General features: G+C 40.4%; 1 protein-coding gene across 1 annotated transcript in view; it reads right to left on the reverse strand.

Moving 5' to 3' along the window:
• Positions 1 to 5255: 5255 nt before the first annotated feature.
• ITGA9 (integrin, alpha 9) overlaps positions 5256 to 15889 on the reverse strand; it is a gene marked incomplete at its 3' end in the record, with an annotated part of 138971 nt that continues 128337 nt past the window's right edge. Inside the window, exon 17 of the mRNA XM_010581817.1 lies at positions 5256 to 5427. Within this exon, the coding sequence (XP_010580119.1) occupies positions 5256 to 5427 (172 nt within the window). The remainder of the gene's footprint in view (positions 5428 to 15889) is intronic.

Below are 15889 nucleotides of genomic sequence, written 5' to 3' on the forward strand. Positions count from 1 at the left end.
TGTGGTTACTACCACGCTACTCATATTCCCAAGCCCTGGCTATAAAAGCTCTCCCAGCAAAAGGGTTCAGATCCCTTCATGTAAGTGATATATGGCTTGGGCAATCTTCCAGATGCCCTTGTATCAGTGCAAGGGGTCACAGCTTCCATGCTACTTGGCATCAGTCCCCTCTGACCCTCTGGCAGAGTGGCTTACACAAGCAAGTCCAACTCACTCCACGCAAAATCAGCTGGATTAAACCAAACCACTAATTTCAAAGGTTTCTTCTAACCAGCTGGATGTGAATTGAGACTCGTCACGTTAACTTGTCTGCCAGCGGATCCAAAGAGGTAGTAACTGCTGGAAAAAGAGACATAATGAATACCAAGGAGGTAAATTTTTTTCCAATGGCACAGCTGGATCCAAAAGAGGGCATGTGTCTTTGGCATTTGTGCCCTATCAGTATCCTGCCCCTGCCAGCCTTAAGACTCTTAGAAAGTATGAGCTGTATGGGAAACCTGGGTAAGGGAATTTCCAATTTGGAAAAAATTAAACTCTGCCTGTGTCTGCTGCTCTTCTGGGCAATCCTAGTCAAGAGACGCCAGCAAGTGCTCTGGGAGTGAGGAAGAAAGAGTTCATATCCAAATTCCATGACCTCCCTGCTAATGCTGAAAGAGACAGTACTGCAATACTCCTCAGAAGAAAAACTCCAGAGCCCGTAAGCAGCGTGACTCTGGCTATTGGCAATATTCATACTCGACACCAAAGTTTCAGGTACCTGCTCACAAAGGAATCGTGGGAAATTACTGCACCTGAGGAAACCACAACCTCGCTGTTCACCCTGCCCTGGCTCGGCCCCACTAACTTCACTCAGCTGTTGCTTGCGAAAGCTGCTGTGAGAAGCAGCAGGAATGTTACACATAGCTGGCTTTGGATACTGGGAGCCTGTCTGAAATTTAGAAACAATCCACAGCTGGAAATGATGGCCAGCGATGGGATTTCCTGACCTACTCTCTCCATAACCAGTGCTGAAACAGCATTAGCTGATAGATTCCCGCCAGCCCTTGCACAGCAGTGAGAGATTAATGCTATATATATTGGGTTATTGCTGTTGTTTTTACTATTATTATGTTATATATGCTATTTTTATACTATTGCCATAAAATCTCATGCCATAGCTGAGCTGATTTAACGAAGATATGGCTCTGCCCTACACCACATTAACTGCCACTGCCAGCAAGCTTACAGTGCTTTTTCTGCAATGGTACTGAAAATACCCCTCTGCACTGAACAGCAGCTAACAAACGGTAAGCAAAGTGCCTATTGCTGATAAGCATTTTCAGCAAAACATCACAAGCCAGGAGGCAATTCCAATAGATGCAAAATGGTGTAGAAATTAGTAGCAATAGCTTTTTATTCTTCTTCCAGACTCAGCACACAGCACTACTCTACATTCTTCTGTAGGAAAATGGTATCACCTCTGTTAAGTGGATTTTTCAGACTCTGGAATAGGATGCTTTCCTGAAGCTGAATTAAGATTATGGGACAATAAACTTTAAGATTTAAAAAAAAAATTTAAAAAATCTACTTTACACAGAAGAAAGGACCAAGATTTCTTTGTCAACATAGTAAAGAAAAAATCTAAGCAGACAGGTGAGGTGTCTTTCCCTTTCTCTTCTTTCTTTTTTAAAGAGAACATGATTAAATCTTTCTGTATTTCAAAAGGAACATTTTTCTTAGTGGACACATTTTGAACTTCACTGCAGTGCAGTACTTCCATGCACCTGTAAAACAACCCGCTCTCACAGAGTGAGAGCTTGAAACTTTGCACAGAAGTTGTATCCATCGATCTTCACCAATCGCTCAAAACCACACACAGCCTCAGCCCAGCCCTGAAAGGACTTTGTCATTTTAGCTGAATGTTTTTTTTAAATAAACAATGTGAGTTGTAACTGGCTTCTAAAATCTCATCTCAAACAGTTTAACCCCACCAAATTTAGGAGTTGGAAAATAAGGTTCATAACAAAAGTGTTGTAATGCCCAATAAGAGGTACAATAACTGTCATAACCGTAAGGCAGTAAATGTAACATAAAGGAAAAGAATATGCACAGTAAGCTACTGGAGACAAACGCCACAGCTGTATCCTAAGTCTTCAGGAATTTCACCACTTAAAAAAATTGATATTTTATAGTTACATGACCATTTTCCCAGAAAAGTCCCCCTGTATTTAAAAAGGGTGAAGGGTTCCTTTGAGTGCAGAAGGACAGTGACACCTTGGTGAAGACAGCCCCTTCAAAGGGCAGTAGTGGTGAGAGAGTTAAAAGCACTACAGGGAGCACAGGCAGGAATGAGAAGTCAGCCCATGCCACATATTGTGCCTCTCAAGAGAAGGACTGTCTGCCAGAGCTATGGAAAGAAAACGCTGGGCTTTATCCGTGGAGACGGGGAGGACTGGCAGCGGCACAACAGGAAAATCAGACAGTGGAATAGGTGGAGTCTCCTAAATATCAGTTGGCGAATGCTTTTTCACCTTGCAAAGATGCGGCAGAGCCTTGCCACGTATCACAGAATTATAGAATACCAGGTTGGAAGGGACCTCAAGGATCATCTGGTCCAACCTTTTTTGGCAAAAGCACGGTCTAGACAAGATGGCCCAGCACCCTGTCCAGCTGAATCTTAAAAGTGTCCAGTGTTGGGGAATCCACCACTTCCCTGGGGAGATTATTCCTATGGCTGTTTGTCCTCTAGATAGCGACTCTATCCACCACGTCTCATGAAATCTCAGTATCCAAAAAGGAAAGAGGGGCTAGCTGCACTCAGACCCTTCAGGGAGCGCTACCGTCATCATCCCTGAGCTAGGCTACCCCATTTGTTTTCAAACACAAGATGTAGCATTTTGTCTCAATAACTCTGTTGAAAAAAACCAGCACTAAACTTTTGCGCTGTCAGGTCTCATTGTAACCAATCCATACAAAGAAACAAAACCGAACTGAATCTCCTAGAAATGTCCCTAGTGGGGACACAGGGAAAAAATACAGGGTACTCACAGCATCTTGAAAGGACTCCAGAGACGGGTTATGAAAGCCCACCACGCCATCATCATTCTCAGAGTCACCTTGCAGCAAAAGGATCAGGCAACCCCATGAAGAGACCATTCTCTTCCACTTTAGCATTATTCAGTAAAAGGCAGTTTCTGCTGAAAGTTTCCCACAGCAAGAAGCTCTTTTGATTCCAAAATTCCTCCACTAAGGGAAATCTTAGGAGCCGTCATTTTTATTCTGGCTTTACATTCTGGATTTTTGCCTGGGCAATGTTCAACCAGGAACAAAATCTATTTAAAGTACATGCATAGTACATATTATGCATAGATGTCAAGGGATTGGAGTAGGTTATGAAACATGGAGGCTATGATATTTTACAAGAAAATCATTGTTCAAAGAGCTTAGGGAAAATGCAACACTGTAATTGAGCCTATGAGGTTGTAATCCAGTTTCCCAACTGGACAAATGGTGAGGCCAACAATATATTAGTTTGTCCTAAAGCAAAAGCTGACTGAGAGGAAGTAAAATAGCTCAACACAACCCTGTGAATTGTTTTTTCAAAACTGTTACTAAAATAATTATCAGGAAAAAACCCAAGCCCTATCAAACCAATCACAAGAACAGTGGAACAGCAGGAATAATAGCAGACTATAACCTGATCCTGTTTGCAAGACCTGAGGAAGAAAGAAGCCTATGTATCCTTGATGTGTGTGGGTTTTTTCTGTTTTTTTTTTAAAGATATCCTAGCTTTTATTAGCAGAAGACACACTGAGTAGTGAGATAACCCTACAACAATGTCATCTGCTTCCAGAAACTGCTCCTTCTAGGCAGCATTCAGCACAGATGTTTCAAGTCTGCTATAGACCCAGGCTCGAGGTGAAATACCAAGGGAAACAGCACATCATCTTCAGCTTGCTCCCTCACAGTGTTGGCCAAGAAGAACAACGAAGGCAACTGGTGTTCCAGTTAATCCATGTGTGTAAAATACTCAACGTGTAAGCACAGAAGAAAAAAACCCACACCACAACAACCTTTTAAAAGAGCATGCATCAAGCTTTGTTTCTTTTCCAGTGCAAAGGAATGGAAACCCTCTCACTGACTTCAACGGGAGCTGGGCCAGACCCTGAAAGTCTTCACATAAAACTTCCATTAGGGCAAAGTTGCATATTGGCATAGGGCATTTCTATTTTATCCCCTGCTTTTTTCCTCTGGATAAATTGCACACTTGCAGCACATAATGTCTGAAAATGAAGTTTATAATACAAAGGCAACTTTCCGAGGCTTGCAACTGTATTAAACTGAACACTAAGAGAATTAACGTATAAGAAATTATTATATTTTCTTTTATTATGTAATGAGTTAATTTAAGAGGTTTATACTAACCAAAATCTTACCATAAACCATAGCAAATAATGGCAAAATGTCATTGGTTCAATGGACCAAGGTAATCCCATACTTTGCAACAGTTGTACTACTGTTTTTAATACTACTCTTACAGCTTACAAAGCAAAGCAAAGCTCCAGCAGAGAGACAAACAACTGTGAAAAGCAGGAAGAAACAGACAGAATGTTGTTACGATTGTACAGCTCCTATTTTGCACAATTATTTTCACATTACTCACAAGCAGACAGCTTTTGCAGCCATCGGTTTGCAGAAAGCTCAATTCAGTGTTTGTATTTCAACACCTTTATCTCTAAATGAACTCATAGTAATGAAAACATCCAAGTATTTCAATCTAAATGTAAAGAGACTAAACCTCAAAATATTCACCTAACTCCATGCGGGAGAAATTAAAAGCACTTTTGAGGTCTTGGATTTAGTGATGTGCCTTGGCTACAACCCAAACTTGCACCAGGACATGAGCAAAGAACAGCCTTGTATCTTGGTTTCAAGGAGGAGCTCAAACTAGAGGCATCCTTTGTATTTCAGCACCATTTGGTACCCTACCGGTTTCCAAACCAGTCTCCCTCTACCTCTTAATACCTCAACCAAACAGTCTTTCTTTTTCATTAGTGCACCCCAAATAACAGTTTTGTGTCTTCTACAGAAACACAAGGGGTGTAATTTACACAGATCAAAGCCACAAAAGAAAAAAACTCAGTACAGAGCCTGGAAGAAATTCAGGCCCAGCATAACCAGAAATAACTTCCAAATGTCTTAGCAGTGTGGACCAGGCCACCCCCTGTCGCTACATCTTGCAATTAAGTTGGCTTAAAGTTAAAAGACTTGCTCACAGCAAGATTGGCCTTTCTTACCTTTTGCCACATTTTGATGAAGAAGAGCTCCCCAGAAAAATTGAAGAAAACATTGGTATCGTAGGCATCATCCCCAATGTTAGAGATGGAAATGTTAAGTGAGATGTTCCTCACCGCTCCCAGGGCCAGGTAGGCAGTTCTGTCATCAACACTGTAGGCAGAAACAGTTACACCGGTTTAACTCTGGGCAAGTTTCATACTCTGGTCCTTCTTTCTGTCTGCTACGCAAGTGTCACAACTCAACTGCTTAAAAGCTCGGCAGTCAGTAATTCAGGAATGTGCTCTATGGCCAATGGATGGGGGGGGGGGGCATACTGGGAATGAGCAGCTCCCCAGTCCTGGTTCTGACACTGGGTTTTGTGACTGTAAGGAAACCCCATGATCCTTGTGTGGAACTATTTCATGTGACTTATCGCTAGTGTGGTTTTAGTGAGAATAAAACAGTTGAAGACTGTAAAGTAATTGAACAGGAGAAATGTACCAAGTGCAAGATATTAAGCCTGCATTCAAATACACAAGCTATTTCAGTTTGTCTCTCAATAATTCAAAGTTATTCTAACATTCTAGTAACTTTCTGAAAAATCTTAGAGCTATGCTATGGATAGAAAAAATGGAAAAGAGGCTCAAATAAAATCCAGAAAGTGGGGTAAGTGGAAAAATGTATGAAAATTACAACGAATGTTCACTGAATGTGACTAATCTTTCTTCGGGTGTTTATGCTGGACCTAATATGATGGGGTCATCTTCTCAAAGTGGAATACCAAGGGAATGGTTGAATTAAAATAACAACTATATATCATGAATCTATACACTATTGTAATATGACATCACAGACTATGAACACAGACATGCACACACAAAGGCAAATATAAATATTCATACACACACATTTATTATTTGATTTTTAACCATACTAGGCTGTCCAGAAGATGTGCTAACAAGTAGGAATAAAGGCTAAAGATAAATCACAAGAAAATACAATATCAACGCACAGATCTGCAGATCTAGGAACTAAAACTACAATAAAAGGTAATATGAAATACACCAAGTGTAAATGTAAAAATAAGCAAATATAGCCAAAATATCAAATTTGCTACAGTTATCATAATGGAATCTAAGACCATTCATACATGCCAGTGAAACAGAGACAGTGACACAGAGAAAACACTAAGTAGTTGGTCAGAAAAGGGCTGAGACCTCCAGCCACACAGCAGGTAGATTCTCTTAATTATTTCCTCTAGGGGACAGCCAGCTGTCCAGGTTTTGGCTGGGATAGAGTTAATTTTCTTCTTAGTAGCTGGTGCAGTGTGTTTTGGATTTAGTGTGAGAATAATGTTGATAACACACTGATGTTTTAGTTGTTGCTAAGTAGAGCTTATCCTGTTAAGGATTTTTCAGTTTCCCATGCTCTGCCAGCAAGCAGATGTACAAGAAGCTGGGAGGAAGCATACCCAGGACAGCTGACCCGAACCAGCCAAAGGGATATCCCATAACATAGAACACCATGCTCAGTATATAAACGGGGGAAGTTGCCTGGGAGGGTTGGATTGCTGCTCGGGCATTGGTCAGCGGGTGGTGAGCAATTGCACTGTGCATCACTTGTCTTTTCTTGTTTTCAGGGTTTTTTTTTGGGGGGGGGGGGGAAGGTGTTGGGTTTTTTGTTTTTTTTTTTATTACATTCTTTTTCATTACTATTATTATCATTATATTTTATTATTATTATTTTTAGTATTACATTTTAGTTTACTTTAGTTATTAAATCATTCTTATCTCAACCCATGAGTTTTACTTTTTTTTTCCCCAATTCTCCTCCCCATCCCACTGAGGGGGGCAAGGTGAGTGAGCAGCTGCATGGTGCCTAGTTGCTAGTTGGGCTTAAACCACAACACCAGCCCAAAAGTAAGAAGGAACCACCTCTGAGGACACGTACTGTTGCGCCACCCACCCTGCCAGACGCGGCTGCACAACACATATGCACACAGCAGCATGCAATGGCATGGAGAAATCCGTGGCCAACCAAGCCACCCTTCATTTACCCAATTTCCATGAAGGAATGGCTGTGCGAGGGACATACACGTTGGCACACACTGCTCCTCTACATATCAACAACTCTCTGAAAATCGCTGGGGTGCAGGATGTGAGCTGTGTTTAGAGGCAGCCTGTCCCTCCATTGCTGCCAGCCCTCCTCTGCCAGCCTTGCTCATGGTACCGCAGCCAGAGCACCTGCATAAAAGTGAGGTTTCTGAGAGCACGGTGCTTATTAACCCTTCAGCATCTTCTGCCAACCACAGCCATACCAGACCTCCAAAGGCAGAGGGAGGCTCCGTCTCCCTGCGTTTGCCAAGAAGTTTCTAGACCTGGGTTTCTCAAGGTACGTACCGAAGCAGCCAGGGGCTCTGGTGAGTGAGAAGTTAGGAGGAAAATGGTCTAGACTCAGGCTTTAAAGCTGATGGCTGTGGACTGTGAGTGTAACTCTTCCACGTAACGCAGACCATATTTATAACATATTTGTTTCCTGTACTTACTTCATTTATGATGATCTTCATTTATTAAGCCCAAAATTACAGCTTACAGTTCAATGACAGCTTCTTATGAGGCAGATATAAGTCTCCAGGAAATGAGCCTGCTTTCTCACTCTTACCATCAACTGCAGACACCAACCAATCCTACCGATAATTGGACACTTCACTTTCTAAACGTTGTAGTTTACTCTCATGGTCAACTATCAGTGCAAATAAACATTTGCAAAAGTGTATGCAGCACAGGATCAACTGCAAAACTAGTTTGAGAGGTGCAAATCATTTGAGCTGTTGCTCCTTATATACCAAATTAACAGCACAACTATATGAGAGTACTTGGAAGCATTTAACCTTTTGGCCCCAACTTCAATGCTTACTGTTGAAAAGCAGGCAAATTACGAAAATGTGAAACAATCTTCTGGGATTTTCTAATGATCAAAAGTACATATCTGGAAACATATTAATAAAACAACCATTTATTACTGTGAATTATTTCTCATTAACTTTATAATCTCACTTCTTGCAATCACTTCAAAACTTAATCAGCATCCATCAAACCCATTAGCAAAAGCTGGAGGTATCTCTTCAGTAAGCAAAGGAACATTACAAGACATTTATTTTATGCAGCATTGATACTAAATGCAATGCACACTACACAATCCTCTCTGAATTGGTAGTAGCAGCACTTTTAGATGTAACACAAAGTCAAGACAATCGAGAATACTCTCCTTCCTACTGAATAATAAAAAATACTCAGAATGAAATCCTATTTAAAACTAAACCCACAAAAAATAACGTCAAAATAAACACCATTGGGTTGTGTTACTCCTTTCTAAAGCTATCACTCCTCTGTTAAAAGTGCATCATACCAAAATGATGTTTATAACATTTTCTTCAGCAGAGAAAGAAAACCCGCTTTCTAAAAGCACATTGTAGCTGCTCCTACACAAAGTTCACACGGTAATAAACTCTGAAAAACCTCACCGATTTTAGGCTGGCAGAGGAATTCTGTTCTTCCTCTGAAAGGCTATATGAGATTGTGCTGTAAGTCCCATTTTAAGAGAGCAGCTTTCTGAGTCATTAAATCTGTGTACATCTGGAATGAATCAGGTTCACTTGCAGTGAGAAGAGGATTAGGAATCTCCCCGTTCACAAGGGGAGCTCCCAGGCCCTGTTTGCTTGCTTGAGAGAGTAACGTCATGGGGTGTGGACAGCCTGCTGTGGTGCTGCAGCAGCTCTGCTGCCAACGTGGTGCCATCCTCCTCCAGCGCCTGCCGCACATGAAGCGGCCTAGCTGCCAAGTCAAAATATGTCAACTAAAGAACTGTTGTCACCTGCCAGAAGCAAGAAAACAAACTAAAGCCACCCCTTCATCTTGACATGGTATGTCAAACAATTTAAGAAATGTAATCAAGCAATGGCTTTCAGTTTATGTTTTGTTGGATGAGAACTATAAAGCTGCCAAATCCTCACCACAGTCCTTGTAACCTTGCTTACATCAAGGAAGAGAGGCTAAAAATAAAAACAGACTCAAAAAAGGAAAAAAAAAAAAGAAAGAAAAGAAGGGGAAAAAATATCAAGATATAACCACTTAATTGGACCAAACACCACCATCTCATTACCTCAGGTACTACACAAAAACAATGAACTGAGTAAAAGTTCTAGGTAGACTGTTGACATGACATATATATACATTATATATAGGCAACCACATTTGTACACACATACGTACAGGCACATGAAGGACGTCACAAGCTATCAATGTTTGCATGGAAAGGGAAAGAAGTTTGACATTTGAAAGTACTAAATACCTGCGGCTTTCATTCACATGACCTGGACTTGCAGGTAACAAGTAATTCTGAAAATCAGGCTCAAAATTTCTGCCACAGTTTTGAATTCACTGGTCATGGTACTACACATCAAATGTAAATAGAAATATTTAACATTTTCCCCTTAAGTGATTAAGAAAAGTAAACTAAATTCCAGGATGAAACAAGTATAATGTTTTTTGCATGTTTTAATGTTCTTTGTTAATGTCGGTGGCACATCATTGCACTATGGTCAGTGAAGGAAGAAAGACCAGCTGGGAAAGGCAAACTGAAAAGATCTGCTATTTTCATTTCCCCACCCCCCAAGATGCTGGTGTTTTTATTAACGTGGGTCAGGGGAGACATAATTTGCATTCCAAAAGGTATGCAGGGACATATTTCTCTATTTCCTGTGCTAGAGAGAATTTTTTAAAAAATTGAAAAAGCATTTAGCACTTCCTCTCAGCCTGTGGAGATCATACATAGGGCAAGGAATGTGACAGGATCGCACCTACCCTGTTGGTCTGGGTCACCAACTTTCCCTTTCATATTAGGAGCCTTTCTTTCCTTACAGCAAATCAGCACCTACCTGGATAAATCACCACTACTGCTCGATGGAGAGTGGAAGTTACAGCTGGGGTCAGTTAGACTGCAAGTGGGCAAAAATGCTTCAAATAACTGAAGTCTAATCTGTCCTCCATCTCCCTCAGATGAAATCAGAGTCCCACCTTTTGCTTTTAAATCAGTAAAAGGTACAAGTGACTCAGCAACACTGGTCCTGTGACAGATCCAAACAGATTTCTACCTTCACCAACCAGTGTTGCAGTTGATCTTCATAGTTACTATGATATTTGAATATGAATTTTGTCTCCACAGACTCTTTACATCAATGCTGAAAACCTTTCTCCTGTTGGATTTTTATCACAGGCTCCAGGGTCAGTTGAACTTTGAAAGGAGTTTTGCAAATTCTTAAACCTCAAGGGCAAATGAAAAGCTGAAACCCTCAGCTGATCTGGGAATTCATTTGACACCTCAGTGCAAAACTGAGAGGTAGCAGCCCCATAAACAAATCCAAGCCAAGTAAAAATTTTAAACAAACCCATAGGGAGCAAAGCCATTGGATTGCACACTGCTTGGTTACACCGTCTTGCCATCGCCTGTGTGTTCAAGGTCAATTCTCTCTGCAAAGTTCACAGCCAATCTAGACTAAGGACTCAGTCAAACGCTCAACGTATCACGGCTTATTCTGCATTAGCTGAGCTGCTGCCTTCCCCCTCTTGCACTGAAGACTCTAGGAAATCGGTTTTGCTCTTTATTATGGTATTGAAACAACAGAGTGAATTCTAGCTACAGCTAGTTACCATATATTCAAAGCTTCTCTGGAAATTGTCCTCTTTTCCCCAAATGCAGTTTCTCCACATAATCCCCCATAAATACACAATAGATGTAACTCCCAGCCACCTATGTCTTCAAACTTTTAAGTAAAATGGACAAAGCAGGGCACAACATCCACATAAAAACACCCCTTATCACCCTACAGAAATCTGGTGCCTTTTATCAGTAATTTCAATTGTACCTAGATGTTCACAACCCTTTATAAACAGGAGAATCAGTGGGGAAAGAGCCACCTCTGTTTTCACACAGTGTTTACTCCAGGGAGCAGCTTTTGATTTGAACGGAGCTGCCCTGGTTTATGGAACTGCCACGTGAAAGCAAGATGAGGCACAACATGTACAGAAGCTTTAATCTAATCTTTCACCCTTGCAGACACACATACAAACCAAAATCTTTTATAAACACAAGCAGTGTCCTTGAAATCAATGGTACTGTGCCCCCAGGACTAAGTTATCCCTGCACGTATGTGTAAGACAGCATCCTAAGGTTGGAACACAAACAAAAACTAGTTACTAGTGGCAGAATGAAATGCAAAAGATAAATGGTACCAGGCACACAGATGAAAGGTGCATGCATCAGCCTGATGCGAAAGAAAAAAAAACCCTCTACGTTTTCCCTGTTTGTTAAAATACTTGAAGAATTCTGTTAAAATAGGTGATCGTTGACCATAGATCTGACCCTGAAAATTGAGGATGAATCAGTAGCACTTTCTAACATACTGTTTCAAGGCATTAGATCATTAACAAAGTCATCATGCAAATCATGTATTTACCATAGAAATTATGCGTTCAGAAATAGATCTCCTATTATTAGATAGCTTCAATTGCTTGTCCTGCTTCTGGGATGCTGGGGTGCAAGATGTCATTTAAAAAGCACAGTCTGCAGAGCATCGATGAGGGAGAAAAAGACCAGTGCCCTATCCAGCAATCACATTCAGAGGTCAATAAAAAGACAGTTAATCAGAGATGAAACATTAGAAACAGTACAGGTTTGTTACTTTAGGAAATGTCTTTTGCAGTAACAGGTGTTATTCATCAGGAGTAAGCTATGTCTAAATGTCAAACGTGATAATCAACATATACCCATATCAGCACATTTCCTCTATAGCTCATGCAAAACCAGCAAGACGATTTACCCGGTGACCTGTGAAGAAACCTCAGCCTTACCAGATTTTGTAATTGCAGGACATACTACAGAAAAAGTTCATGTAGCTGCATCACAAAAGAGTATGTATATATGTATGTGTATATATATACATACACATGCATGTATGCATCAGCCAAGATATATTCTGCAAATACAAAACAATGGTGCATCTGCATCTCATTGTGGTCTGTACAGTATCAAGAACTTCCACCTCTGGAGGCAGCTGCTGCCTAAGGTTAAGCTTTTGTTTTGTTACCTTTATATTTTGGGTGCTAGAGCAAGAAGCAATATGGTGACTTGAACTATCTTAGGTCCATAAAATACTGATGTTGAGATGTTCACAGGGAGGGCCAGGTTAGACATCAGTTCAGCAATGGATTCAAATTATATGAAAGAACATCTCTTTAGGGTCTAGTTTAAAAAACAAACAGCAAAATCCTACTCCAGTAGATAGAGTCAAGTGATTCTTACAAAACAAAACCAGTATTTAAGAAATTACAAGACTGGTTTGTACAGTACTCCTGACTGATCATCAGTGGCCCGTTACCAGAAAATAGAGATTGGGAATCTGTATACTTGCATGAGATGTGGACTACAGAGGTTTGTTACCACTCATCACTTGATGGCTCTATTACCATCCATATGTGTTCAATCACCATAAGTTCAAAAGGAACAGGACTGCCCACTGCTATCAAACTGGACTTATTTATTTTGGGAGAGATTTATGAAGCTCTGAGTGCAACTAACCAGATGGAAAGAAGAAACCATTCCTTCATCCTCATTCAGCCTTAACAAGGGAAAACATTCACTTGTTCCTGAGATGATGCTCCCACTGCAATTTGTACTACATCCTGATTAATTGTGGGCTCTGCTGGGCAGCCCTTTCAGGAAACTGCAAATCCGATCCTGGATGAGCTACAACAAAGTTTTCCATGGGCCTCACAAACGCAGCATTCAATACACTAACAACTGTCTGTAGGTAAAAGATAAGTAAAAGTAAATATAAATTAGAAACCAGAATTCTGCTTCCTGGATTCACAGAAAAGAATAAATTCCAAACAGAATTACAAATGTACTAATACACATGAAATGGTATAAGCATTTTTTACAGTGCGGCAAATGACTTTGAAATAACATTAAACTACACTATAATTTATGAAATCACTTAAATCACAGTGTGAAACTTGGTATGACTTTTTGAGAAAACAAAAAGCAATCTTCTCATATCCATTTTCCCAATGTTTTGTCGTTCCTTTCCTCCTGGAAATAACTCTTTTGGTACTTTAAAAGATCATGAGTTAGGACAGCACCAGGGTATGACCAAGTAACCAGCAGGCAGTACATGACTGCAGTCGGGTCATGGCTCTGTATTTGTGTCTTGGGAGCAGGGAATAGCCATGTTGGTTCACACAGCTTTATAGACACAAGGTCTTGACTGAAAGCTCAAGACCACTAGAAATGCTAAACCATACCATTTGCTCATTTTTCTTTGGTTGTTTTTTGTAAAGCAGAAAATTAGCTCCATCTGAGCAGCTCAGCTATTTAGGGTAGCCTGTCTAGAGTAAACAGAACACCAAAAATATTTTTGAAAAAAGTGTTTGTTCAGTGAAAGATAAAATAAGTGAAAACAAATTCTCATCTGCTATGAATGAAGAGGAAGGGAAAAACAGATATTATCAGAGCATGTAATTAAGCTCCAAATGAAAGGATATTGTTTTTCCTCATCATGACTGTTTTGTTAAGATGCACTTCAGGGGCATAAAACCGCAATGGGCATGCCATGAAACATAAGGCCTCTCTGGAAACAAATCCCTGTTGTGTGATCAAAGGAAGATAAGTGCTGAGGCGTGAGCCTGGTCAAATTTATGAAACAACTTTGCTTCCCACATTAAAACACAGGCTTGCAGCTCTTCTCCATGGGTTTGCAAAAGCCTATGATCAGTGAAAACCTTTATTAATTTTTTTTATAAACCACTATATATTAATGAGATATGCTCAAAAAGTTTTGAACTTTCTGATCAAAATTTTGCGTTATTGCTCCTTCCTTCAGAAGATACTGACTTTCTGCACTGTTACTGCACTAACCTATATTCTGTGCCATTACATCTTGTGCTGGTGAAAAGCAAATTGGACAAAGCTGTCATAACACATGTTTTTATCGATGATTTCTGGATTCCTTCAGTTCAGGTTCTGTAACAATTTGACAAGCCAATATGAAACTGCTGAGGTTCATTTTTCAAATCCAGGTGCCTAACATCTGATGATGTGCCCAGTGAACCAGAGGGAGTCCTTCCACTGATTTTAATAGGTCCATGAGCATATTCATTCTTCAATCCATACACAGCATTTGCAAAACCACCAGTTTTGGAGTTGCACAGCTAGTCGCCTATGTGAAATTATTCACTCTTCACTAATACAAATAATATGCTTATAAACTTCAGAGTTGTAAGGTCAACGGGTTGGGGGGGGGGGGGGCACACAGGGTGGTGGTGCACACTCTTCCTTGTCTTTTCAGAGAGGCCTGCCTTAGTTACTTTGAGATTGCATCCCAAAACATCACATCAAATCATTCACCTGCCTATCAAATACAGAGCCATGCATAAAACAAAAGAGATCACAGAAACAAAAGGAGTGTTGGCAGAAAATGTGTTAATCCTTTAGTAAGTCACAGAAGGAATATATTTGGAAAAAAAATAGCCTTCTGTGGAGCTGACCAGAAGATACTGGAAAACACTTTTTCCTCATAAATTACCTTTTCATTAAAATGAAATATTTCAAACTCAATGAAATTTTTGACAGACTAGGGTTTTGTCCATTCCCTGGCTAACTCCAGAGGGACCAACAGAAGCAGAAATGGCCCACGTCACAAACTTGACCTTTCAACTAGAAAAGGGCATTTCTCAAAAATCCCACTTTACAAGAGAACTTTTGAAATCATTGACTCCAACTCAACCCCACAATTTGAAAAACCTTGAAAATTTCTGCAAAATGCACCTGTCACCCCTTTGACTTTCTATGACTTTTGTTTCCAATTTCACATTTCCAAAATAAACAATTTGCAGCAGTATGGGAACCCCAGCCAGTCTGTAGGGGAAGAACATAAATTTGAGTCTAACGAATGGTGGCCATTAGGGATGCTCTAAACCAACACATAAAAGCAAGCTGCTTATTCCAAATAGCCAAACATACACTCAGAAGCACTCCAATGGGTAAGTAATTCTGTTTCTAATGACGGATGAAGGGTAACCTCACGTCACATAAATATATGGAAGACAGACTTCCTCCTGGAACCTTCTCAGGAATAGAAATATTTATTACAGCATTTTCTGTTGCTATAATGTTTATTACAGCAGTATTTATTACAGCATTTTCTATCCAAGGGGGCTCATAGTCCTGTGCTTACAACCTGATTTACATACCATGCACACAGCTTGTGCTGGAACACAGCAGCTACATGACATGCCGCAACATCATCTTTCTTCTTGTATTGTTTGTTTTCAGTAAAGCTGCTCTATCCATTGCGACACACAGGCTGTCAGTATATTTACACAGCCATACAGGATTTCCTTTGTGGCTGCGTCTCGCAGGGAAGCCACCACCCATTCTGCTTTGGTTTTTTTAGCCGGTTTATTATAGCTGGAAGAAAGTCTGCTTTTTCAAACACCCCCACTGTTACTCAAATGTCTTCTCCATGGTTTTCACTTGGTTCCCATTACAGCATAAACAGGGCTTGATAACTACCGTT

The sequence above is a fragment of the Haliaeetus leucocephalus genome, unplaced genomic scaffold (genome assembly GCF_000737465.1).
Source record: "Haliaeetus leucocephalus isolate CR32 unplaced genomic scaffold, Haliaeetus_leucocephalus-4.0 Scaffold808, whole genome shotgun sequence".
NCBI classification, from domain to species: domain Eukaryota; kingdom Metazoa; phylum Chordata; class Aves; order Accipitriformes; family Accipitridae; genus Haliaeetus; species Haliaeetus leucocephalus.